We start from the raw sequence: 26,637 nt of genomic DNA, 5'->3' as shown, positions 1-26,637 counted from the left end.
TTCCTACCAAAAACAAAAAATAAACTATTAGACTCTAATTAAGCGGTTATTTTAAATTAGAAAATTTATGATAATATTTACGGAATCTTAAGAATGGAAAAAAATACATGTGCACACACCAATTTTACATACTAGAGAGTAGAAGAGAATACGTTATATATGAGTCCCAGATTAGTCATCTTCCATCCAGATGATGATCGTAGTACAGTCTATTATAATGAAAGACTTATACTAAGTTTCATGGGCTTAAAATATGAATGTTTGAAATTGTATATTATGAGTAACCAACAGTTATTTGTCATAGGTATTGAATCATTTAAGTGTCTAACCCTCTAACCTCCAGACATTAAAATGTCATATTAATTTCTTTAGGGAGTTGGCCAGCTATTTTGCACCATGTAGAAGCAATCTAAATCAAGCCATCATTTACCTTATTTTATTCTTCCTGCTTTCCAGGATAAATACTCAAACTGAAAGCAAAAGCTGTAGGACAACACTACCTATATTACGTACAGTTTGTGATAAGCAAAGCACATAATGACTACCATAAATCTTAAGGAATATCAGAATTCTTATGCCCATACCACTTGATCTCACAGTGAGAAAGTTGAGTATTTGGAGAAATGAATGCCTTATTAAAATTTGGAAACCTTCATTAGCACAGTTTACACTAGATAGCTACAAATGGACTATGACAGTGATTTCGACTAGGGCACATCAGCCTTAGCCACTACCCATCAATGACAGTTGGTCCTGTCTGTAATGTTTTATAGGAATACAAAAAAGTACAAGAAAAATTCATTTTGTCAAATTTAAATGCCTAGAAAAGGGCAGAACAAAAAAAAGATTTTCAGTAATAGAGAACATATTTTAAATTAGGTTGATAAAATAGATATTCACATAGGATATTACTGCATTGCATTATTTGAAAGCATGGTGTTAGCCTTGTTACAATTCTGCTCCATCACCACACTTAGGTTGGTGGACAAAGAACAGTCATGGTATACCACATCCAGAAGACAAACAAACATGTTGTGTACTCTACTGACAGGCCTTTATTGAGCTGATAAAGGTGATGAAAAATGAAAGTACATATTAGAGGGAAGGAGGAGAGGATCAAATATTAAAAATGTAATCCAGGAAGTTATAGTCTATCAAGGATTATGATTAAAATCAAATTCACAGGGGTGCCTGGGTGGTTCAGTCAGTAAGCATCTGAGTCTCGATTTTGGCTCAGGTCATGATCTCAGGGTTGTGAGATCAAGACCTGCAATGGGCTCCACACTCAGTGAGGAGTCTGTTGGAGATTCTGTGTCTCCCTCTGCCCTGCCCCCGGCTCACACATGCGCACTCACATGCTCTCTCTCTTAAAGAAATAAATAAATAAATCTTTAAAGTGGAGTTTCTTAACAAATCCTGATTTAATCTAATGGGTCACTGGGCCCTAATTACTATTTTTAATGGTTGTTTTAACCAAGTCACTCTTCTCAAATGATCACTAAATAAGTTATCATATCCCAAGTAACTTCAAAGGAAAATATCAAGAGTGCTAAGTACAAATGCTTTATGAACTAAAATTGAATTTTACATAATTTATATTTTTTGATGAATAATTTTAACCAAGAGACAGCGGGGAGAAACTTCTAAGATTCAGCAGGTTTTCACCCAACAACTAGTTTATCAGCAAAACTCATGACTTTCCTCTAACAACCCACATTCTATTACCTAGGATCTTAAAAGTCTACTCTGTGGAGGACTGGAATAATCCTGCATAGCCCTTATCACAATTTGAAATTCTACGTTAAACTGTGAATTTATTTAATGTGTTTCTCCCACCAGCCGATATACGCTGTGAGGCCAAGAAGCATGTCTACTTTATTCACTTCTGTGTGTCTTGTATAAAATAGGCCATCAAAAATGGGTTTAATGTTGAATGAATGAAACACGGAACAACTCCTACTACTCATCCTTCTCTACCCCCAACTCCCATACAACTTTGGGGATCAGTCTGACAACTAGCAAGCAGGGAACTTTTGTGTCTTCCCCACTTCTCTGTTCCCACTCTGTATCTGGCCCACTGTACTCCGGTGGTAATAAACACCTTCTATTAATGTTCTTCTCACATTGCATTATAAGTGACTGCCCCAAAAGGAAATGAACTAGTTACCTGTGTGCCCATTTATCTCTGACAATGCCAAGTGATTCCCTTGTTTCACTTTCTGACCAGCATCAAGAAATAGCTTATGAAAATGATACATTCATTAGCTCAGAATCTAAGGAAGTATTGGATGGCATACAAGAAAAATTTTATCAAATCAAGTAAAGCCAATAAAGTATAACAAAATAAATCATCTCCTTCTAAGTCACACATTGATAGGATTAAAAATTGTAAAGTATCTTCCAAAAGGAGGATCCATCCTACACAATTAATATAACAAATCACCAAAAGTCCTATTCTTTTTTTCCATGTAAAATAATTCCTTCACAATCTTTTCAGTAAAAAGCCAGAAAGAAATACATACATGATGGTGTTAATGCCTGAGAGCTGTTGGAACATTTGTAGACCACAACCCACAATTAAAGCTCGGCGAGTTGGGGGATAATTCAGCATTCTGCAGATCACAGGTCCAGCTTTTTTAAAAAAAGAAAGAAAAAGAAGGACACATCTATTATTTTTAGCTCCCACAGTAATTATTCCCATTAGGATCAATTTCCCCAAATCTCTGTGAAATCAACATGACTGGGCATTGTAAAATGGAACATATAAACGTTTACAGAAATCCGGGCACAATCTCTTTTCTAAAACAGATTAGTATATATTTGAGTTCACACTGTAAAAGCAACAAGAAACAATTCAAGTTAAAGCAATTAATGGGTACTAGGAAGACCTACATAATGGGAACCGTCAGAAATTATTCTTCCTTAAATCCCTACAAACTGCATTAACTACTCTTCTTTTTTCCACTTCCGTGGCAATTAATTATTATTTAAAATCCATTCATTGTGGGACTACTTACAAAGTCACTGGCAAATTGCTTTAATCAACCAAAAGAATGGCATTCATTAAAAACAATTAAACAAGGAACAGAATTCATTCCAATTTCTTTTACTTAAGTAACAAAATTCACTCCAGTCTATTCAATTAAAGTGAAGGAATTTAGGCATGATATAGGACTTGGTTATGGTTTATATTAAAGGTTATCCAAAAAGATAATAAAAGAAAAAAAATGTCTTTTATATAGGGGTATATACACATACATATACACAGACACACATACACACAACATACATACATATATATATATATGTTATTTCTAGATTTTGAATAGCTCCGTCAGTGGCATTCAATGATCATTTCAAAATATAAATGGGCTTTCCAAATGGCACAGATGCCTTGGCCTATCAGAACTCTAGATCAATTCTGGAAAGCTGTAGGTATGAACCACTGAGGCCTTAAGTAAAGTGCCCCTTAGGTTCTCAGAAGTGCTTCAATTATACCTTCACCTTAGCTTTAAGGGGCATTCTATGCCGTGTCCTTGATGGGGCCAGAGTTGACTCCCCTGGACCTATGGCATTCCTGCTGTTAGAAGAGATGGCCTGGGATCACTGGGATGTTAACTGCTTAATTAGAGGCATTCCTCCTGGAGGCTGTTTCATTAGTGAACCCTAAACCAAGTCAAGTTTAAAATCCAAGGACATTTTACCATTCCAGAACCTTTTGGAAATCTAATATTTTAGTCCACAAAAATGGAATAAAATATACTATTGTCTCGGCAATAAAAGTTAACATGGGATGTCGAACCAGGGTATTAATTAGAACTGAACATGATAGGAATGAGAATATTCATCTCTACATGGGTGTGATTAAGTCATATGAAGACTTGATTTACTGCAAACGATTCTGTCCCAAAATGGTAAGACAGGGACATGGACAGAGAAACATTTATGGTCATTTAAAGCTTAATGCAGTGACAACCACTTAGAAAGCAAGGAGAGAGTACTGTAAATGTCAACTGTTTTAGATTCAAGTAAAGCAGAATTAAAACCCAGTACATCAGAAAGGCTGTGTGAAATAGGCAGATTTTGAAAGCTTTACGGTGACAATACTGAAATATATCTGGATCAGCTGTCTGAAAGGTGAACAGGTTTGCCTGCAAGCTCAGCTATCTATAAGTGAGCCACAACATAAAAAACATACACAGCATCATAAAAAGATCTACTGATTTCCATAAATCAAAAAATCTAAATGAAAAAGATTATCATTTACTTGGTGTACCATGGAAAATTTAAAACAACGACAACAAAACAAAAACAAATACAACACCTTCTTCAGCTTTTAGTAACCTCCATAGATAAGAAATAGGCCTTCTGCAAAGAATCTATTATAATTTGTGGGTAGCTGCATCTATTTTCACTACTAAACTGTTCCGTGATTTGATGGACAGATTACCTAATACTGTTTTTGGAGGGCAGGAAAATAAAGAGAAAATGAAGACAAATTAGGATTAAAGTTTGACTTGCCAAAATACCAAGAGATACACTATTGTATAAACATCACATATGTACTTCCTAGTTTTTAAAATTCTGAGTTTTTAACTTTCTCTTGGTTTTGATTTCCTATTAAAAATAAACAATAGCAGTTCTGTTATTGGACTGGCTTTTTTTAAATATACAGATAAATTTTGGTCATAGTAGCTGCACATCTGATTATGCATAAATAAAATGAAAGAATTTCCTTTTATTAAAATCATAAACTTAGCTTTATTAGGCAGTAAAACTGACTTAACAAATGCAAACTATCATTAATTTTTATATTACAGAAGCTATGAGGCAGAAGAAAAATATCAAAAATATTAATTGGTTGAATGTTCATAAGTGAAAATTTAAAATGTCATGCTCCAATTACGTTTCTTTTGATTTTTGTAATTAAAAATATTCAGTGTATACAAACATGTCATGCTTAATTTTTAAAAAGATATTTATATCTTTGAGACACAAATTCCCACACAACAAAACATAAAACCTTTAAACAACTAAAGTAGATAAGAACTACAGGGCTCAAAATATAACATGTACTAAAACAACAGATGCAAGAACCAAAAATGGGTTCATCTTTTCCTTCTTTCTAAACACCTCATACTAAGTAACTTTCACAGTAATTGTCCAAGTGTGGCAGGTACTCTAGTGGCAAGGCTGCAAAGGACAGTCCTACAAGTTCAGCCATTCCTGTTAATAGCCGTCTGTGAGCCAAGCCTAGAGACGTTTTTCCAGGTACAATTAAAAATGCTCTAGAACACACTATATATATAAAATCCCAGCTCTTGAACTCCACTTCCAGCCAAAATGGAGTAATAGTTACCAGATTTACCTCCAACATGAAACCAGCTAGAAAGCCATGAAAAATGTAGAAGACAATAGGTTTCATGACAATGGATAACAGGCAATGAAGGATAGCGAATCCCGAGATTCGGGAAACAAAAGGGGTGAACCCGACAACAACTGTCCAAGTTTAATGCCTCAAAAAAATGTTTCCAGGCTGCAATACAAGCAGGGGAAGCTAGGCAGACTCTGTGGTCTCCTTGAATTGAAAAGATGCAGCTCAGGATCCAGGGACACCATGGTGGCTGGAGTTGGGGCAGAGTGCCAGAGTGGAGAGAGAGGGCACAGAGATCTGTAGGCCTTGCTGGGTACGCCACTGAGTGGATATGTGTGAGGGAAATACTCAAGGCAGGAGAAAGAGCCACAGAAAGAGATTAAAGAAATCAACTCCAGGACCTGTTTGTATCAACCAGAGGGAAAAACCTGGAGCGTAAGGAGGAGTAATCAAAAGGGTCTTACCTTGGGAATGGTATAAATTTAGTCCTACATTAAACACTGCTTGGGTACCATCTAAAACAGCTTAAAAATCAAGACCCCACTGCTTCCAAGCACTGAATAGCATCCCAGAACAAAGTTCAGCAGTAAGAGAAAATTTATAATATCAAGCACACAATAAAAAATTATCAGGCATGCAAAAAGGCAGGAAAGTACAACTCGTCACAGTAAAGGGATTAATTCATCAAGAGGACGTAACAATCCTAAATGTCTATGCACCTAATAAGAGCTTCAAAATATATGAAACAAAAATTGATACTACTGCAAGGGGAAATAGAAAAACCCATAATTATACTCAAATATTTCATCACCTCCTTTTCCATAACTCGGAATACATATGTAGGCTGAAAATCAGCAAAGATAGAGCAGACTTCAACAACACAATCAACAGACTTGACTTGACATTTAAATATCACTCCACTGACCAAGAGCACAATACAGAATACTTTCCAACAGTAAATGAATGGTAAATGTCTTGGAATATTTACCTAGATTATATTTTCAGTTCTAAAACCAGTCTCAATTAAAAGGGTTTAAGTCATACAAAGAATGTTCTCACACCATCATGAAATTAATATAGAAATCAACAACTGGAAGATAACTGGAAAATTCCTTCCAAATTGGAAACTAAATACCACATTTCCATGGGTCAAAGGAATAATGGAAAATTAGAAAGTATTTTAACTGAAAGAATATGAATACACAGCTCTGAAAATTTGTGGAATGGACCTAAAGCAAAACAGAGGAAAAAGTGGAAAAAAGATTCCACTTTACAAAACCAGAAGAAGAGGGACAAATGAAACCCAAAATAAACAAGAGAAAGAGAATAATAAAGAGCAAAACGGAAATCCGTGACATAGATCAAAATGACAGTTGCGGGGGGGGGGGGAAATCAAAGAAACCAAAAGCCAATTCTTTGAAAATATCAATAAACTCTGAGCCACACTGCGGTGGGCTGAGTAACAGCCCCTCAATAGATATGCACATGTACTAATCCTTGAAACTTTTTAATGTTACCTTAGATGGCATAAAAGGACTTTGCAGATGTAATTAAATTAAGGATTCTGACATGGAAAGATTATCCTGGATTATTTGGGTTTGGGCCTAAATGCAATCACATATATTCCTATGAGGAAGGCAAAGGGAGATTCAGGATAAAATAAAAGGCAACGTGACCATGAATGCAAAGACCGGACCAATGCAGCCATAAGCCAAGAAATGACAGCTCCGACCAGAAGTTGGGAAGAGAAAAAAGCATACTGTCCCGGAGAGCCTCTGGAGGGAGCATGGGCTCTGCCAACACCTTGATTTCAACCCAGTGAAACGCATTTCAAACGTGCGGCCACCAGACCATGAGAACAAATTTCTAGTGTTTTTTAAGCTATCGAGTTTGTAGTGATTTTTTACAGCAGCAATAGAAAACTAAAACACAGATGGACCGGGGGGGGGGGGGGGGAAAGAAACGGGGGGGCGTGGGTGGCTCAGTCGTTAAGCGTCTGCCTTCAGCTCAGGTCATGATCCCAGGACCCTGGGATTGAGCCCCAAATCGGGCTCCCTGCTCCGCGGGAAGCCTGCTTCTCCTTCTCCCGCTCCCCCTGCTTGTGTTCCCTCTCTCGCTGTCTCTCGCTCTGTCAAATAAATAAAATCTTTTAAAAAATAAATAAAAATAAATAAAATCTTTAAAAAAAAGTAAGTTACCAATATCATGAGTGGGAGAAGTGAAATTGATATAGATTCTACAGATATTTTAAAAAATAATAAAGGAGTATTATGAACAACTTTATGGCATTAAATTCAACATCCTACATAATTCAGAAGACAGAATCTTCTAAAGCTAACTCAAAAAATAGCCTGTTTTAGTATAACCTATTAAAAATACTGAGTTTGTAGTTAAAAATTTCCTCCCAAATCTCAGTGGTTTGACAGAAAGCAGAGCGGGCTGCAGTTGCCTGTAGAGGGGAGAGTCAGGAAGGAGCACAACAGAAAGTTTTTGAGGGGTACTATCTTGACTGGGGTGAGGGTTTCACAGCATATACAACTGTCAAAACGTACCAAATTATAAACCTTAACTAGGTACCATTTATTGTACGTAAACTGTACCTCACTAGAGCTGCTAAAACATACACACACACACACACACACACACACACACACAGAGACACACACACGCACACAGCCCTTCGCAAATAAAGAAACTCTAGATGTCAACAGGGCTGACAAGGTGAAATGGTTGGTAAGGAGAAAATTCAAATAGTTGAAGATCATAACCTTCACTTAAGTGAAGGGCACAAAGGAGTTACTAATTAGAAGCAATAGACCTGTACCTCTGAAACAAATAATATGTTTCATGTTAAAAAAAAAAAAAAAGAAGAAGATAGCAGGAAGGGAAAAATGAAGGGGGGGAATCGGAGGGGGAGACGAGCCATGAGAGACTATGGACTCTGAGAAACAAACGGAGGGTTCTAGAGGGGAGGGGGGATGGGTTAGCCTGGTGATGGGTATTAAAGAGGGCACGTACTGAATGGAGCACTGGGTGTTATACGCAAACAACGAGTCATGGAACACTACATCAAAAACTAATGATGTAATGTACGGTGATTAACATAATAATAACAAAAAATAAAATTAAAAAAAAAAGCAGCAACAGTAATATCTGATTAAACTGGGCTGATGAAGTCAAGGGCAAGATTACCAAGTGAGGACTGGAAGGCATGCAGGACCCTCGGGATCTCTTCGACGTTTTTCTTGCGCTTATTCTTCCCTTTCTTTTTGTTTTGTTTATTTATGGATTTTACCATGTACTAAAGAAAACTTATGGAAGAAGAAGTAGAACATATTATGACTAATGAACTACAAGATGCAAACTGTAGGTGGCTTCCCCACTGCTGGCAGGCTTCACAGACTAAATTCTGTGTTTTAAGAAAAGATGCTCTGTGGATGGAGAAAAGCAGGGCCCTCACTGGGAGCAGGATAATCACTGCTCAGCTTCAAACATTACCCTCCCTGCTCCGCAGTTTGGGGCCTACGACTGGGCTACAATCAAGCTGAGCAAGGAAGGACCCATGAGCACAGTCCTCGGTCCCGTCCTGACTCAGCTAGAGGACGCAGCTCTCCTTCCGGAAGGAGAGGTGTGTCAGCCACAGCGACACCAAGAGATCAGTGAGGAATCCAAGGCATCTGTTCCAATCTCAATGGATTTTCTAATATTTCAGGAGCTCTTCATGCCTTAGGAACCAGACTTTCACCATCAGAAGAGTCCTAAGTAGGTAAGAGCATTTGGTGTGAACGAGTAAAGGAAACACAGAGGGATCAGATAACTTTCCCAAGGTCACAAACTAACAAGCATGTAGATCTAAGACTTGAGCTACCTTCTCGTTCATGCCATAAAGGACGAGGCACTATATATGCAGACTTAAGTGGATTTTTCTTTGCATAAAAAAAAAATTACAACTGTGAACAGAGTAACAAAACACAAAACATGTACTTTCAAGCTACAGTAATAAACATGCTCTGTGCTCATGACTCCAATCCCTCAGACTCCTCTCTCTTTTGGTATATGTGCTGCCGAAGCCAGCACCTCTCCTTCTCTTTTTTAGGACCTCACTTGCCACAGTCCCCAGCCTTAATTCCAGAGTTATTGGTTTCAGAACATTCATTTCACTCTACCCCGAAAGTTCACCATCCCCATCCCCAGGGAGTTGAGTATCGTTTACAAATACTTAGGAAAATGGAACACACTTGTTTCATGACCAATTCAGCGTGTCTGTGGAGCAGGCCCTTCGTGCTGTCGGGGGAGCCTTTCGTTCATCTCCAGTTGGCTCCAAATTATAGTCTCACAACACCCATTTCAAAGAGTCTTTCTTCCTTGGACTTCCACTGTTCCCTCCTGTCTCTCTGACCAGGTATTCTCTAGCCCATGTATTATGCCTGAGGCCCCTACTGCGAACCTACTCGGTGCTAGGAACAGAAACACAAGGAGGCCCTGCCTGGGAGGAGCTCCTGATACCGGGGTGGGAGGGAGTCAAGTACAGAAACAAAATAAGCTACTGCACGGTATCTTAAGTCCTCTAACAGAGGTATACATAAACTATGAGATTCAGGCCTAGGGAAGGACCCAGAAAAAGCATGCCAGCTCAGGTATATATTAAACAGAAAGCATCATTCCTCACTTCAAACTTGCTCTTCCCCCTGCGTTACCAAATTTTTTGCAGTTAAGCAGGATCAAAGTTGTGGCACTTGGCTATTCATTCCCTCTTCCTCTTTCCCATACCCAGCGAATTGCTGAATTGTAATGACAATTAATGCCTGTATGCCTATCTTCTTTCCACAAAACATCAGAAACTTTTATTTTTGCATCTGCACCCTCTGTGGCTCCCCAGCTCTCTGCTGTCCTGCTGGACTCCCAGCCAACTTGTGAGTGACACTGCACAGGGCAGTGCAAACCAGGGCTGAAATTCCATCTCCGCCCCTTGGCCCCTGGGAAGTTTTCACCAGGGTATTCAAGCCCATTAAGCCTTTATCTTCTCTTCAGCTAAGTGGGTATGGTGGTAGCACTTGCCATTATGAGGATCAGAGATAACAAACTTCCTGATATACGGTAGTGGTGATGGTAATTTGGTATGTAGCTTGACTGGATCACAGGGTGACCAGATATTTAGTTAGACATTATTTCTGGGGGGCGCCTGGGTGGCTCAGATGGTTAAGCGTTCTGCCTTCGGCTCAGGTCATGATCCCAGGGTCCCGGGATCGAGTCCCGCATCGGGCTCCCTGCTCCTTGGGAGCCTGCTTCTCCCTCTGCTTCTCTCTCTCTCTCTCTCTCTCTCTCTGTCATGAATAAATAAATAAAATCTTTAAAAAAAAACATTATTTCTGGGTATGTCTATGAGGGTGCTTCTGAGTAACATGAACATCTGTGTCGGCAGGCTGAGTAAAGCAGACTGCCCTCCCCCATGTAGGAGAGCATCATCCCATCCACTGAGGGTCTAAACAGAATAAAAAGAGGATGAAGAGTTTGTTCTCTCAGCCCACCTATTTGACTTGGGACATTGGTCTTCTCCTGCCCTCAGATCGGGACGTCCACCATCACTCTCCTGGGTGTGCAGCTTGCAGAGGGCAGATTATGCTATCTTCTCAGCTCCCATAACCATGTGAGCCCATTCCTCATAATAAATGGATTACCCTCCCACCCTCCCCCGCCCCCCCCCCACACCCCTCTCCTACTGGCTGCTTTGTGGAGACCCTTAATACGAATACATCCTGTATTCAGTGACAACGCCTCGCGTGTGGTCTCCACCCGGTCAATCCAACGTCTCCACACTGCTGCCATCCTGGCTGCTAAAGCATGCCACTGACCACTTACTCCACTTACCTGCTCAAAACCTTCTGGAACAGACATACCAGGGCCTGTCTGATGAAGGGCACACCCCTGTCCCAGCCTTTCTAAATTTATCTCACAATACTTCTCCTCTAATATGCTATGCTTCAACAATCTGTGGGTAACCTGCCTTACACAAAAAAACTTCATATTTTTACATCTCTCTCTCTTACAAAGTTCCTATTCTATGAGGTCACCCCTGTTCCCAAAAGAGGATCATTCTGTCATCTGAATCATGCTGTCAGTTTTATACCTCCCTTATGCTCTCACTGTTCGCTAATTTGTTTTGCAGGTGAGGTAGCTGATGTCTCTTCCATACTGAATTACGTGGGGTGAATGGTTCAGGTTTCATCTCTGTTTTATCATTTCCTTCCCATTGTACTTAGCCTAGGGTCATGCAAATAGAAGAAATTCAATAAATATTTGTTTAATGAATATGAGGGAAAAGGAGGGAAGGGAAGGAGGGAGAAAGGAGCAAATAATGGTTATTGAGAACTCAAGAATAAAGCAATCTGAATACACTGCAAGTTGCTAAACAATGTTATGATTAATTATAAACGACCACTAAGATCCTGAGCATATCTATGCTGTTTTCCTCTTCAATATGCAGCAGATGATGTTTGTGATTACAAGCTGGTGCTTGGCACATGTTCTGTTTGGAAGGATGGACTGCTGCTACTGATAAATTCAACCCCATATGGCTCAATCATTCCTTCACAGTCTGGCATTTATGCCAATACATTGTGAAATCCTTCTAAGGCAATCAATTTGCCAAGATGTTGTGTTGGGCTGCTTGTCTATAGATGCGTGCTCGTGAGCTGATCATGGTACATTAAGGCCTGTATGCAATGACTGTGTTAATCCAGTCATTATTATTCCAGGTTGCTAAAGCAAAGACTTTTTTCTACTTACAAGGGGAGATGCTGAGAGGGCTTTATGCTACTAAAATGCTAGTTTTTTTTTTCAAAAACCTTGTTTTGTTATTATCTTAATTCTAAAATATTTTTTTCATTAAAGGTATCTACATAAATAATGGTAATTCTAAATCTAGCCCAGCAATTCTCAAACGAAATCTTTGAACTTTCTGATAGCTATGGGAGTGTGGTGTGATGCTGAGAGAGAAAAAAAAAAATAGGGAAAACTACTCCTTTAGACAAATCTTGAGCAAAGGGAGGTATCCTTTTTTAAAGTAAATGGACAGTCTTCTTAAACGACTGTATTCAACATTAATACTGTCTTTGGACAAAGCAATTTTTAACTGAAAGAACATATAACTCAACCTAATGGTCTTCTGCAGTATTTTTATAACAAGTTGTCATTCGTAGTGATATAAAAAGTCTCTCACCTACCCAGTTTTTCAGTTGATATTACATAGTAAGAAATAGGAATATATATGACTTGCATCTGCTAATGGCTATAACAACCACAAGCAGCGCTGAATAGTGCACAGACCAAGAGTCTCCACATTAGGGAATCCAATCAGCTAGATTTGAATCTAGCTCAGCTATGTAGAAGCTGTGTGAACTTGGGCAGGTTCCTTACCCTCTCTGGGCCTCACATGTCTCGTCTGTGACAACATGTGCTTCATAGATACATCGTGATGATTAAAGGTGGTAATGCATGTGAGATATTGCAACAAAACTCAAATAATGTAGCTATGATTTAACTCATCAGCTTTCTAGAAGAATTTCTCCATAGATGAATAGAATTAGAAAGTTTTATATTGAAAACTGTCAAATCACATGGGCTTTCCTTTTAGCTAAACAAATAGAGTCTTTACTTTTAAAACTGCACAAAATAATTCAAAGAGCTCCATTAACATAAAAAATGATTCTATACTTATAATTTCTATTTCTTTTATAATTAACATTCCTACACAGATTACTCATAAACCACTAGGTAATAAATCAGTAATACCTATGCCATAGGTCCCTGTAATAAATGGCAGTTCTACCAAATTCAATGATGTATGCTATCAAACTATTCATACAACCACAGATAAATCAGAATTATCCCATTCTCTGCCTTCATTTTATTTTTATTTATTTAATTTATTTATTTGACATATCTGAGAGAGAGAGAGCACAAGCGGGGGGAAGCAGAGGGAGAAGGAGAAGCAGGGAGCAGGGAGCCCAGTGAGATGCGGTGCTCCATCCCAGGACCCAGGGATCAGGATCTGAGCCAAAGGCTGACGCTTAACCAACTGAGCCACCCAGGCACCTGTCTGCCTTCATTTTAGGTCATGTGTAGACTCCCAAGAATTTAAATATTCCTGTATCTCTCTATCAGATTAGAACATTTTAAGATACATGAAGTATATTTTTTTGGTTTAAAAACAGCATGTATTCACACAGATATTTAAATTTTACATAACAATTTGAATAACATTCTATTAGCATGTCCCTTTATTAGAGGCCTTCAATAAATAAGTACCATGGAGAATGAAGAAGAAAATCTAACCTGGATTCACACATTTTCTACTCTTCTTTATTTTTATGTTTGGTTTTATACATGACAGTTACCATGAATAAAGACACCAAAAAGATAAGAATTGGGCTGAATTAAATGGCTCATAATTTTATGGTAGGGCAGAATACCTAAAAATCACAATTGTCCTGCCACATTCCGGAAGCATGATTGCTACAAACATATGTGGTACCTTGAAATATAGTATCTTAAAGAAAAGAGACTGTTCTCTGTCAGCATGATTTTCAGAAAATCATAATTACTCCAAAAATAGCCAAGAACTGGATATAAAAATGAACCAAATATATGAAGCTATAAACATATTCACTAATTCTAAAGTAGTTCTCCTGCCCCACACTCCTCTTTGCCGACTCTCCAACTACCTTCACCACCACCAACAACAACAAAAAGCGGGGGGGGGGGGGCCTTAGTCTCCTACATGTTACAAAATAACAATGTTAGTCATTAATTATAGAATAAGAAATAAAGATGTTCTATAAAAAGAACTCAGTACTAAGTTCTCCAAAATAGGGTAGGAAATAGATGGAGTATTGGGTTCATGGAAATGAGGAGTTGATTCAAAATCTGGATTTTCCAGTATTTTCATCTTTCACTTATCAAGGTTTAACTCCAAAAATAAATAACACTTATGGCAGAATGTAAATGCTATTGAAAAAGGAATAGGGCAATAACTGCATCTTCCATTTGTTCAGGTATGCTAGGGACACATGAGATTTAAAATGTCATACTAAGGGCGCCTGGGTGGCTCAGTGTGTTGAGCGACTGCCTTCGGCTCAGGTCATGATCCTGGAGTCCCGGGATCGAGTCCCACATCGGGCTCCCTGCTCGGCGGGGAGTCCGCTTCTCCCTCTGACCTTCTTCCCTCTTGTCTCGGTATCTCATTCTCTCTCTCTCAAATAAATAAATAAAATCTTTAAAAAAATAAAAAAATAAAATAAAATGTCATACTAAGCCATGAATACAACAGACAAAGTTTTCAAGGGAGCTCCATAAATGTTCGCTAAATCCAAGAGAGTGGTGTACACAACTCTGGAGGCCTCAGGGTGGATGATGGATTCTAGAATCTATTTTGCTCACAGCAGCAAACCTAAAGTATCCTACATCAGCACAGAAATAAAGTCTCTCTTAGGGCTGCTCAGTACACTGGCTCTCTTGCCAATTAAGGTCTTTCCACCAAAGTTTTGTGTGGCTGCTGAGCTTGCTTTGCGTTAATAAAAAACACCAGTTACTTCTGTTGACCTTGGTGGAAAGGTGATCTACGTAGCAAGTATGAATAAAAACGTGGGTTTCAATAGAAAAAAAAAAAAACCTTCATTAGTGAGGTCATTTAGTCTTCTTGTCTTACTCTACAAAACTCAGAAGAAAATATCCTCGAATCACCAATAACATGTAAAACACAAATGATAAAATATAATCACTGTATTTCCCAAATCAAATATAACTTAACTGGCATGAACATAGCATCATTTATTCCAGAAAGATGTGCTAGGAACAATACAGTACTACAATAAACCATTTATTTTCTTTTCTCCAAAATATTTTACGGCCTAAAGTGGTTAACTGAATACCCATCCTCATGAGATCAATAACTAAAATAAATACTAAAAAGGAAATTTATATGTGTTAACAGCTGGTACATTAGTTTTAATTTTTAAAAAAGCTATTGGGTTCCCATAAGGAACTGATTGTTTTTATTGAAGATAAAGCTTTGAGCTTTTCTTTTAATGGCTCATCTTGTTACTTGCAGCAAAATGAAAAGAACAAAATGAGGTAACTTGCAAAGGTGGGAAAGATTGATAAAACTGCATAAATTCAAATAACTATCAAAAACTACTTATAAATCTGGCTTAGAATAATCTTCTAACTTACCAGAAATAAAAAAATAAAAATACGACTAAAACACAAATTTTCACAAATATCTACTTATATATCCAGTGACACATAAGTGAGGGGCTCAGCTTTATAAAGGACGTGGTTTAGGTTTACTCATGCATTATAAAGATCAGTTCAGAAATGTCAGTGACCTTTTTACGGCAAAGTGCAATTTTTAGAGTTCTTGCCCTATGAGGGTAATTTCCTTCAAGATCACAATTTTAATTTAAGACAAACATGATATATAGCACTACAGCTGAAACACAATTCATCACTCAATAAAATCCAATAAAATACTACTAACATCAAAAGGAAAGCAAAGGAAAAGTAAAGTTCTCAATTAATATTTAGGAGTAATTAATACTATTTTATTAACTTTAGGCACATAGCATAACCCTGAGCCTCCGGATTTAGATAAAACTTGGACAGGAGAGATCTGCTAGTATAACGCAATGCCTGTGGGGAAACTGGGCTTGCCTGTACATTATGAGGGTGATTACATCTTCCATTTTCTCTTATGCACATGCACATGTGCATGTGTGTGTATCTGTAAAAATTTATGTGTACATATGTGCATGTATACACACACACACACAAATACAGAAAGAGAGGTTTTGTAGTTATAATGATCACCATTGCAATGAACCTCTTTTATCACTTGCAGATCTTCACTTCCTGATCCCCTTTTCTGACCCCTTCCCCACACGTACTTGAAGAAAATGAGGTATCACTGAAGATATAAATAGATTTATTTCAAATTGATATAACATTTCTGTTCTTTCTTCCATGTTTCTATGTAATGCATAGGCACATGCCTACAAGTCTAAAAGTTCTGAAAAACTATGGCAGAATTTCAACAGAGAACAATTGGCAGAGGAAATGGTGAAGTGAGTTCCACATGCCCCACTCTAGAAATTGTATGGTAGGAACCAGAAAAATACTGGTATTCAATCAGCGCATGCAGCAAACCGATATTTGCATTCAGTGCCTGCAAGCCTGAGAACAGCACCCCAACTAATCATCCCCTAAGTGATTTCACTCAATCCATGTTCACAACCAGAAACAAGAGAGCTTTTAATGCTGCTCCTATGTGTTATCCTACTGCCTATTAACAACTGGACAAGGAGAATTCAAAAAATAGTTCTCCAGACGCCTTAGTTTTTAGATGTCTGTGGGTATCTAACCTTATTTCCTTGGCATCTTTGTTTTTAATTTGTGATTGTTTTTCATTAGGCGGATTCTTCTAATCTTCTAACATGACACAAACCATAATTTTACTTCCTATAGTTTGAGATGATCCTCTAGATAAATATGGCTCTCCAGGGATGAGGTCAGTATTTGAAAGTCTACATATGGCTGTTTTATTTTGAGGCATGTCTGCAGTTACCATATGGTCAGTGGCAATCTGTGAAGGGAGTCAGGATGTGTCTATTTAAAATACTGACTGAAACTTGAGTTTCTACTTAGAAATGCTTTCATCCATCTAATTTTTCTGAATGCTGAAGCTTAGTCTTTTCAAAATGCAATCTCCCCTCTGTCCTGTAAAATTGAATTACAAAATAAAATTCATTTCTACATATTTTTGGTTATGCCTACATAAAAAGCACACTGAGATGGGGAAATGGTTCTCATCCTGCTATTCAACTTGTTCATGGCTTAACCTATATTCTAGTAGGGCTCATGATCATTTGAAGGCACAATTTTAATAGAAGTGAAGCAATGTGCAGCTGAATGCTTCTCAGGGATGTTCTAGAACATCTGTCCTCTGAGGTCCCTTAAAACCTCAAGATTCTATGACTCTGTTGAATGAAACTAACTTAGCAACATTTACATTAAAAATATATGGCTCTTTATGTGAAATATAGCCATGATGTAACTGTTACGTAGGAGTATAAACAAATGTTCTATTTGAGTGAGGTATATAGCTTTTATAAATTATTCCCATTCATTATTCATCAAGTTACTATAAATGTTTTAGGAAAACAGTGAAAGCCATTTTTCCAGCACTTTTCTAAAAAGTACTATTCATAAATATTCTATTTAGGCATTTGGTATAAAGCTCTTTCACTTTGTTGTTATATATCCATTTGGCCTTTTAATGAAAAAGAAATACATCTGGGTGGGAGTTGAGGGTTGTAAAGAGGCAAGGCAAGCTAAATTATTTCTAATAAGACAAAGAACTGGCATATTTAAAACCAGAAAATGGCATTTAAATAACCTCAAAAATGTCTGTTCCAAAATGGCATTTTGACCTAACAAGTGATGACCTGAATGGAGTCCCTACCCACACATATTTTCACCTCACTCAGCAAATTACCTCAAATCTTACACCAGTTCAGAAGCCATCTGATGTAAGTTCCTATAACTTACCCTCTTCTAGCTGAGTGAAAGTAATCCTTTTCTCTCTGAGCCCCATTTCTGTGCCCTGCCTTACTCTCTCCTTTCCTCCCCCTGCGATCTTTCCTTTCAAGCAATACCTCCCTCCCAATTATACCAACCTGCAATTTCATCATCTCTACAACTTCTAGAAGAACAGGTCTACATACACTTTCTTGATTTCTGCCTTTCTTATGATGTAAGCACCTCCCCAACCCGTCCTCCACCACTCTGTTGAAACTACTCTCTCAAAGTATCACTGATGAAATTCTTATTGCTAACACCAAGAGTGAGGCAGTCATTCTCTTCATCTCCTTACATTTCATGCTATGCTATGGCCAACTCTTCTGTAAATCTCTCTCATTCCCGGCCTTCTCTGATATTACAGAATTTTGTTTCTCCTCTAACATTTTATTCCATTTCAGTGACCTTTGCTGGATCCTTTTCTTCAGTTATCCTTAACGTAGGCATTCTCTAAAATTTTACCCCACATCCTTTAAATTCTTTTGTAGACAGTCTCTTCTACTTCCAAAATTCTATCTTCTCACGCAGACACAAAATTTTTACCTATAATCCTGTCCTCCCTTCTTGATCATTAAAGTGGTGTCCTGATGCTTCAGCAACTAACTTTATAAATCATATTTCTGCCATCTGCTATCACTGCCACTGCTATCACACAGGACATTTTTCACTACCCACACTGGGTATCCCCTCTAGGAAGTATCATGTACAAAAATACATAAATGCCAGCGAAAGTATTATTTCATTTTTTCCCCTCATGGACAGTGAGAATCATGTTAACTGCATTATCCTTGCAGGTATGGCAGGCAGGGGGCTCAGAATGAAATATAAAACCATTTGTCACTGTGTACACCCCTATGGTTAATAAGATATATTGACATGTTAGTTCTCGCCTGGTGTCGATTTACTCTTCTAATTCTTAATTTCCCACAGCATTATGTTTTTATTTTTATTTTAATTCTACTTTCTTGAACATATTTTCTGTAAGCTTCCTAAAATAACTTAGGAAATAAGTCAAGATATAACCAACCAACCAAATGTATAACTGTAGGAGCTCAACAAATTCAGAATCAAATCATTAAATCAGTTATACACACAAAAATAAGTATGATAGCCCTGCTCTTTTTTGGAAAAGGTATAGAAAAATTCCTCCTAAAAATACCAGTTGATTTTTGGTTTCTCTTTGCTCCTTACATCCTGCTTTGGGTTGATCAACAAATACACTTGTCAGATATCCTCCGATTATCTCCTAGTTCCATCTCATGCTTAGCTTTATCAAACTGATAAGCAGCCATAATCATTTCACTCCTTTCTTCAAGACATAACTTCAATGATTCCCTAAGACTTAAAGACTTATTATGGTGCTCAAAGTAGTCTGGTATCGGGTTTCAAATCTAACTCCCATAATAGCACAGTCACAGTGAACTTATGTGAACCACTCAGAGAACAAATATACTGCCATACCTCTGTGCCCTATTTCAAGTTTGTCATGTTCCTGGAATGTTTAAACCAGTTCCAAATCTCCTCCTCCAAAATCCTACCCATCCCTTGAGGTCCAGCTCACATAACATCTTACCCATGGGGTCTTCCCTAATCTAACTCAAACGTCAGAATTATTAGCTTGCTCTATTATTTTTCAAACTCCTCTTAGATCACTTTATTTTTCTTGTACAATGAGCATTTTTATTCGTTTATCTACCACTAGGTATTTAAGCCTCTTAACAGCTGAGTCCATGTGTTAAGCATACATTTGTTTCCTCGCTGTAACTTACAGTACGTGCTCACTGATTATCAAACTGAATCAAAACGTAATTTGGTTTATACAAAATATCTCCTTTAAATGTTTTTCCTCTAATAAACATTTATTTCTTTTAAGGTCTGATATTAACAAATAATTTGAAATGTTACCATCTTTGTCACATGGTACAAGAAGTTTATTAACCATACTTATTTCCATCATTTCAGAACTGACATGGGTTGTGTCAGCCTCCCCAGGTATAAAATGAAAATCCCCATGCTATATTTTCTTTATGGCAATGATTCCTCTCATGACCTTCTGACTCACTATAAATACTATTTATAGTTATAAATCATTATAATTTATATTGGAGTTTGGAGCAAAATATATGCCTACAATGAAAAATGAAAACACAGTATGCATAAAGACTGTGATGCCCTACTTCTTAGGAAACTATCTGATAAAATATAGTGAAAAACTTAAGGTATAAAGTAGGCTCTTCATTGGGACCCTTTCATTCACACTTCACTGCTCAACTAAAATCTGTAAGAATCACATGGTAAAAACAGGAATAGCATTTATGGCTCAAGTAGGGCAGGGAACATAGCTCACAAAACCCAAAGACCTTCTGCTGGGAAATGTATCTCCCAAGAGCTCGCTGCCCAAGAATGCAGATTATGCAAATTAAGGTTAATTAACATGACTCATCCATTATATTGCACTTGCTAATGACCGCAGTTCTTATTTCACTGAGAAAACAGAAGCAATTAGAAGAGAACTCATCTTCTCACCACAACAGCAATCTCCCTGTATCTTGACCCATATGCTCTGCCATACCCCCTGGGACAAGGCCACCCTCTCTCCTTTTGATCTGAATCCTATCCCTTTGAGCTTATGGAGGAGAACATTGCTCCTGTAATTATCCCTCCCTCTATCCCAATGTCAGTTTCCCCTACCTACTGGACCCTTCCCATTAGCATACAACCTTGATATAGTATCATCCATAGTAAAATAAAACTGAAAAATAAACTTTTAAAAAACCACATCAGGGCGCCTGGGTGGCTCAGTTGGTTGGGCGGCTGCCTTTGGCTCAGGTCATGGTCCTGGAGTCCCGGGATCGAGTCCCACATCAGGCTCCCGGCTGGCCCTCCCTGCTCTTGTGCATGCTCTCTCTCTCAAATAAAAACAAAACAAAACAAAACAACACATTACCCTCCACTGCGTACCTAATTTTTCTGTTCTAGTTTACAGAAAAATCTCAAGAATTTTATCTCCATTTCCTTACCTCCTCTTCTCTCCTCAGTCCCATTCTAAGTAGGCTTTCATCTCTACCAACCCACTGAAATTGCTCTTGTAAAGGTTTCTGACTATCTCCATTTTGCAAATTCAATGGTAAACTATCAGCAACATTAGGAAATAGTTGCTTTTTCTTTCCACCCTTCCTTCTTGAAACATTTCCATTGCTAGCTTCCAGAAACCACTTTCTCCTGGTTTTATTCCTACATTACTGGATGCCCCTGCTCTATCTCCTTTGCTGGATCCGTTGGGCTCCTCTATGTGACCTCACAACTTTGGAATGCCTTGGGGGACCAGATCTCTCCTTTTCTCTCCATAAATGCATTCCCCATTGATCTCCTCCAACCCCACGACTCCCATGACATTGCCATGCCAACCTCACCTCTGAGTTCCAGACTCATAAACCCAATTTCTTACTTTACATCTGTACTTGAATATCTAATCTACATCTCAAATTGTGCTAGCCAAAACAGTACTCTTGACTCCCCAGCAATTCACTTCTCCTTCAGCATTCCTCTTTGCACAGAATAAAATCTCCATTTACCCAGCTGCTTAAGCAACCAGAGTCCTCTTTCTCTCTCATCTTGTCAGTTAAATCTATTCACTTAGGCTGCCTTTTCTTTAGAGCACCTCTAACTATCAGATGTCGGTTATGTATTTGTTTTCTTGTTTACTATTTGTCTCCCTCACTAGACTAATTTCTATGCGGCTGGGGTCCTGGGCTCTAATGCCTATCCCCAGGACAGTCTGTGCCCTGCATATGTGTTAAAAGAACTCTTCTGCTTCAAAACTGACAACTGCTTTTGATTCAAGGCACATTTCCATACCATTCTTTCTGATCTTTCAGAATCAGAGTCAGTGGAAAAAGCATATGCTCTGGAATTAGACGTGCCTGGGTTTCTTTATGAGCTCTGCCCTACTACCCCCACCCAGCCGGCAGCATTATCCTCATTGCTGACATCATTTATTCAGCACTTAGTATATTCCACAAATGACATCAACTTCTTTATATACACAGCATTGAATTCTAACAGCAAATATATGGGGCAAGTGTTATCATCCCTGCTTCATGGATCACAGAATTGCTAGCTGGTACAGCTGAGGACCTGCTTCCAAAGCCTCTCCCCTTAGCCAATATATTCTTCTGCAGTCCCAGTTCCATAATTTATCCAAGGTCTCCCATGGAGCTATGAACGGCACAGAGGATTCAAGGCCAGATCTGACCTCAACTCATGTTCTTACTAACTACGCTGATCTATAAAGCAGGGTGATGACGACATGAAATGAGATGATGTGTGTACTCAACAGCTTCTAGCTCCCTGTCCTGAGTTCTGACACTCACATGCACATGACTGCATTTTAAAAAGCCTCACGTTGCCTCCAAAAAAATTTAGTCTCTGTATCCTCTTCCAGTATTATTGAAGCACTTCTTCATGAGAATCTAAATGTAAATACTACAGAATTTTTTTCAAGACATGTTCAAATTTATTAAGGTATCATTATATAGCAATTTGTATAATTTTAGAAAAATGGCATGGAACAATGACTACCACTGAATATCACTGCCTATAAATTGAGAAGTTTTACACTATGTATTTTGATAAATAATTCCTATTCCTCATTTCCAAAATGCTGAATTAATCAAATGTTTTACGTTCATGACCAAAATGCTTTGCTATGCCTGGAAAGGGCTAAACTGCTACTCACTACAGCAATCCTTTTTAAAAAATGCCTCCAGTTTAGAGACAAATATTTAACAGCTATGGAGAGCAAATTTCACTTAGGCAAACTGTATACTTTTTGTTAAATAATGATTTTAGAAAATCGAGGGGAAGAAAAACAAGATCACCTTCCTCCACCTGCTTACCTTTTATTTTGTTAATCTGCTAGGGAATAGGAAGAAAATCATGCCGAGGGAGGGGACTGAGAAAATTCTGTACTCCCTAATATTAAACCAACACAGTAATTTTAACTACATACATCCTTTAAAGATAACCTATTTGCATTTTGAATTCCCATACAAAGATAAGCCCATATAATAGCCCATATAATTCCCATACAAAGATAAGCCCATATAATACTGGGACAATGCCTATATTTTTACTATAGTGCCACTGAAGAGTAGTGGAAATTCTCTGAATTTCTCCATGACAAGTCCCATTAATTTTAATTGAAGCATCCCATTCCCAGCCTATCCTTGGCCAATAAAACAGTTTATAGAGATTGCAGCCAAATGTAAGATTTCCCAGGGGGCATCTGAAAATAAGTTATAAGTGTTCAAGTAAGCCACCTGTCTGAAGATTTATTCATTTGATCAGAACAGCTTTCCAAACTTCAAACGACCCATGCACAGAACAGATGCAGCTCTTTAAGCACAACTGTTTTCATTTCACTTTCTGTTAACATGCATCACAAATGGATAGAGCAACTCTAAAGAGTCAAAACATATAAATGTTCAATAATGCATATTTGTTTATAAATCCCATCATAAACATCAAACCATATTCTTTAAATTTGAACACTCTAAATAATTATGTACACTAACAACAGACTAGTAGCACTCCCTTCTCAGCTAAGTGCCCAAATATAACAACTCATACATCACACCAAGGACACCATTCAGAAATGGGACTCAACGAGAAAGCATTGCTGTCACTGGGTATCAGCTTCGTTCAGGACTTCATCTTCTCATCTTCTAATAAGGCTAAAATCAGACCTTAAGATACCTGCTCCCTTAGATAATCATGGTAGATACCTATTCTGACAAAACTAAAGCAAATTCTTTATAGTTACCATCAAATGCAATTTATTGTCATCACCAGAACTCTACTAACTGGCAGGTCCAAAGATAAATGAGACACGGTCTTGCCCTCAAGAAGCTTACACTGTATATGGCACTTATCATGGTAGGCATTGATAAGAGCCACAAAGGGTGGCTCATGGTAGGCATGGTAAGGCACTGAAATCATGGTAGGCACTAATAAGAGCCACAAAGCGTGAATTAATGACCTGAGAGTGGAGAACAGGAAAAGTATATGCTGGCTGAAGTAGAATATATTTGAACACATTTATTAGTTCCATGATTCATTCCAAGTTACAATGCTTAATTCATAAATTTTATTTCTGGTGTTTCTACTTATAATAATGTTTTAACTTCTGATGAGAAATATATCATTTGAATGGGAGAAACCAAATAGACTTACCATGTGAAATATTTTTTTTAAAGGTTTTATTTATTTATTTGATAGAGATAGTGAGAGAGAGAACACAAGCATGGGGGAGCTGGAGAGGGAGAGGGAGAAGCAGGCCCCCTGCCAAGCATGGAGCCCAATGCGGGGCTTGATCCCAGGACCCCGGGATCACAACCTAAGCCAAAGGCAGACGCTTAACAACTGAGCCACCCAGGTGCCCCCCTTGTGAAATATTTTATAGAAGACTTTTTCACTGAATACTTTCCAACTACCCAGACCAAAACTCCCATCTTCTAGAAACTTAGATCTCTTGAAGCTTTCGGGTCTTATCATTACATAGAGAATAAAATCTCCTTCTAGAAAACCTCATATAAGTTGTCTTACTCTGCCCTTAACTCTCCCACTGTCATCTTGTGTAACACACTAATATGTTTTCCCACCCAAAATTAAAATTTAAAAAACCAGAAAGGAAAGCATGAAAACAACATTATGTATTTTAAGCTCATGACTGGATTTCACTAGGTTTGACATCTGTGGTTAAAGTGGGTTTGAAGGGATTGGAAAGAGGAAGTTGGCATGAGCTAATAATAATTTGACATCTACTAGATTCAAGCTCTATGTAAATTCATCTGCACTACTAAGTACAGAGAAATTGATAGTATTAATCTCATTTGGCAGATTAGAGAACAAAGGCTCAGAGAGGCCATGTAGCATTTCAAAGTTCGAAGAGCTAGTACATGCTAAAGTCAATGCTTATCTGACTTCAAAGTCCAAAAAAGTCCCTAATCTTCCCACGTATCAAACTGTTTCTCTGCTTTCTTTTAGACACTGAACAAACACAACTTCATTCGTGATTACAGAGATTATTTTGTCTCAGTCTTCACTTTCTCTAGAAGAAAAAGCAGTGGAGTGGGGCTTTACTATAAAGAGGTACAGCCTTTTTCTATTCTCATTACATCAAGAATGATTATGAAGTAATGCGGCTGATTTTTTTTTTTAAAGATTTATTTATTTTATAGAGCGTGCATGCGTGGGAGGAGGGGAGGAAGGAGGGGGAGAAAGAGCATCTTGAGCAGACTCCTCACTGATGCAGAGTCCGACGCCCATGAAGATGCCAGTGTGGGCCGGGCTCAGTCTCATGACCCCAAAGATCGTAACCTAAGCCAAAACCAAAAGTCGGACGCTTAACTGAGCCACCCAGGTGCCCCAAATATGGCTGATTTTTGAAGAAACATATCAAAACGTACAAACCTGCTTCCTTCAAAGTCACCTTGGGAAGAAGGTTATGGAATTATTTTACTGATGGTGTTAGAGGTCAAAATATTTCTGGAAATCTTTTAGAACCATCTTCAGAACCAGTGGCATACTTTGAGTGAACTTAGTAATCACGAATCTTTATCCTTTGCAAAAAAAAAAAAAAAAAAAAAAAAAAATTGGCCTTAGGGAGTGGAGTCATTCAGAGGCAAACCTTACTGTTAAAGGACTTTTTCGTTGAATAAAAGCATCTGAGATGAAAAGAAGTATCTATAAATTAATAAACTACGCCAACCTATTGCTCATCCTTTGCCTTCCTTAAACTTCTACTTCCTTCCTTTCTAAATTATCTTTCCTAAGCATGTTTCCTTTCTTTAGAGGTCTTAGTACTGCTAATAAAGCTATTTAATGTGTGTTTTCATTACTGTTGTCTCCCCTACTCCACTGTAAGTTCTATGAGCTCAGTAAACATGTGGTTTTTGTCGCAGTGTATCTGGCATCTAGAGAGAACTGATACAAGTAAGCATTCAATTTGTTGAATGAGTGAATGTAACATACTGTTTTGCGACTCAAGAACTGGCTCTTGAGGCAATTCTAATAAAATTAGAAGTATTCTGAGCAACAAATGGCAGCATCTCTAAAATACTGTGTCTCTCCCCCAAATGAGGGAAAAGGTAAATTCTTCTTGGTTGGTTAAGAAATGCGTACTTTTAGAGTCACACTCAATGTTTAATAAGCCGTTTACAAAATAGGATAATAGAGCAATAATAAATGTAATCTTTTTATAAACAAGGGGTTTAATGAAGAAAAAAGATACAGAAATAATTTTTTTGACTTACCTTTTGTTTTTACAGAGTTCAAATGTAAATTTCTGGTACTGACACTAGTATACAATATGCTATATTATATATAGAAAAAGGAAATTTTTAGGAAATCATTACTTCCAGTAATTATGAAGGTTTAATGCAAAAATTCTGGATTCTTAACATCCAGTGAATATATTCCATTCATTATTTTTTTAGGGTGATTATTTTTTAATCAAAATCAGTTACTTTTTTGGTAATGTTGCTTAAAAGGTAGCCAATAGTTTCTCTCACTTAATTTTTTAGGTGGGTAATGCCCTTGTTGACTAAGACTAAGAGTATTCTACAGGG

The 26,637-nt window shown here is 37.8% G+C and overlaps 1 protein-coding gene across 1 annotated transcript in view; it reads right to left on the bottom strand.

The window, feature by feature from the left end:
* The window catches only part of SLC2A13 (solute carrier family 2 member 13), a 386,427-nt gene that overhangs the window by 213,776 nt on the left and 146,014 nt on the right, over positions 1-26,637 (bottom strand). Inside the window, exon 4 of the mRNA XM_025879547.2 lies at positions 2,523-2,631. Coding sequence (XP_025735332.1) covers positions 2,523-2,631 — 109 coding nt within the window. The remainder of the gene's footprint in view (positions 1-2,522; positions 2,632-26,637) is intronic.

Source organism: Callorhinus ursinus, unplaced genomic scaffold, assembly GCF_003265705.2.
Source record: "Callorhinus ursinus isolate GAN/ISIS: 27379988/994484 unplaced genomic scaffold, GSC_fseal_2.0 scaffold27, whole genome shotgun sequence".
Classification (NCBI taxonomy): Eukaryota; Metazoa; Chordata; class Mammalia; order Carnivora; family Otariidae; genus Callorhinus; species Callorhinus ursinus.
This window is presented reverse-complemented; position numbering and strand designations above follow the sequence as displayed.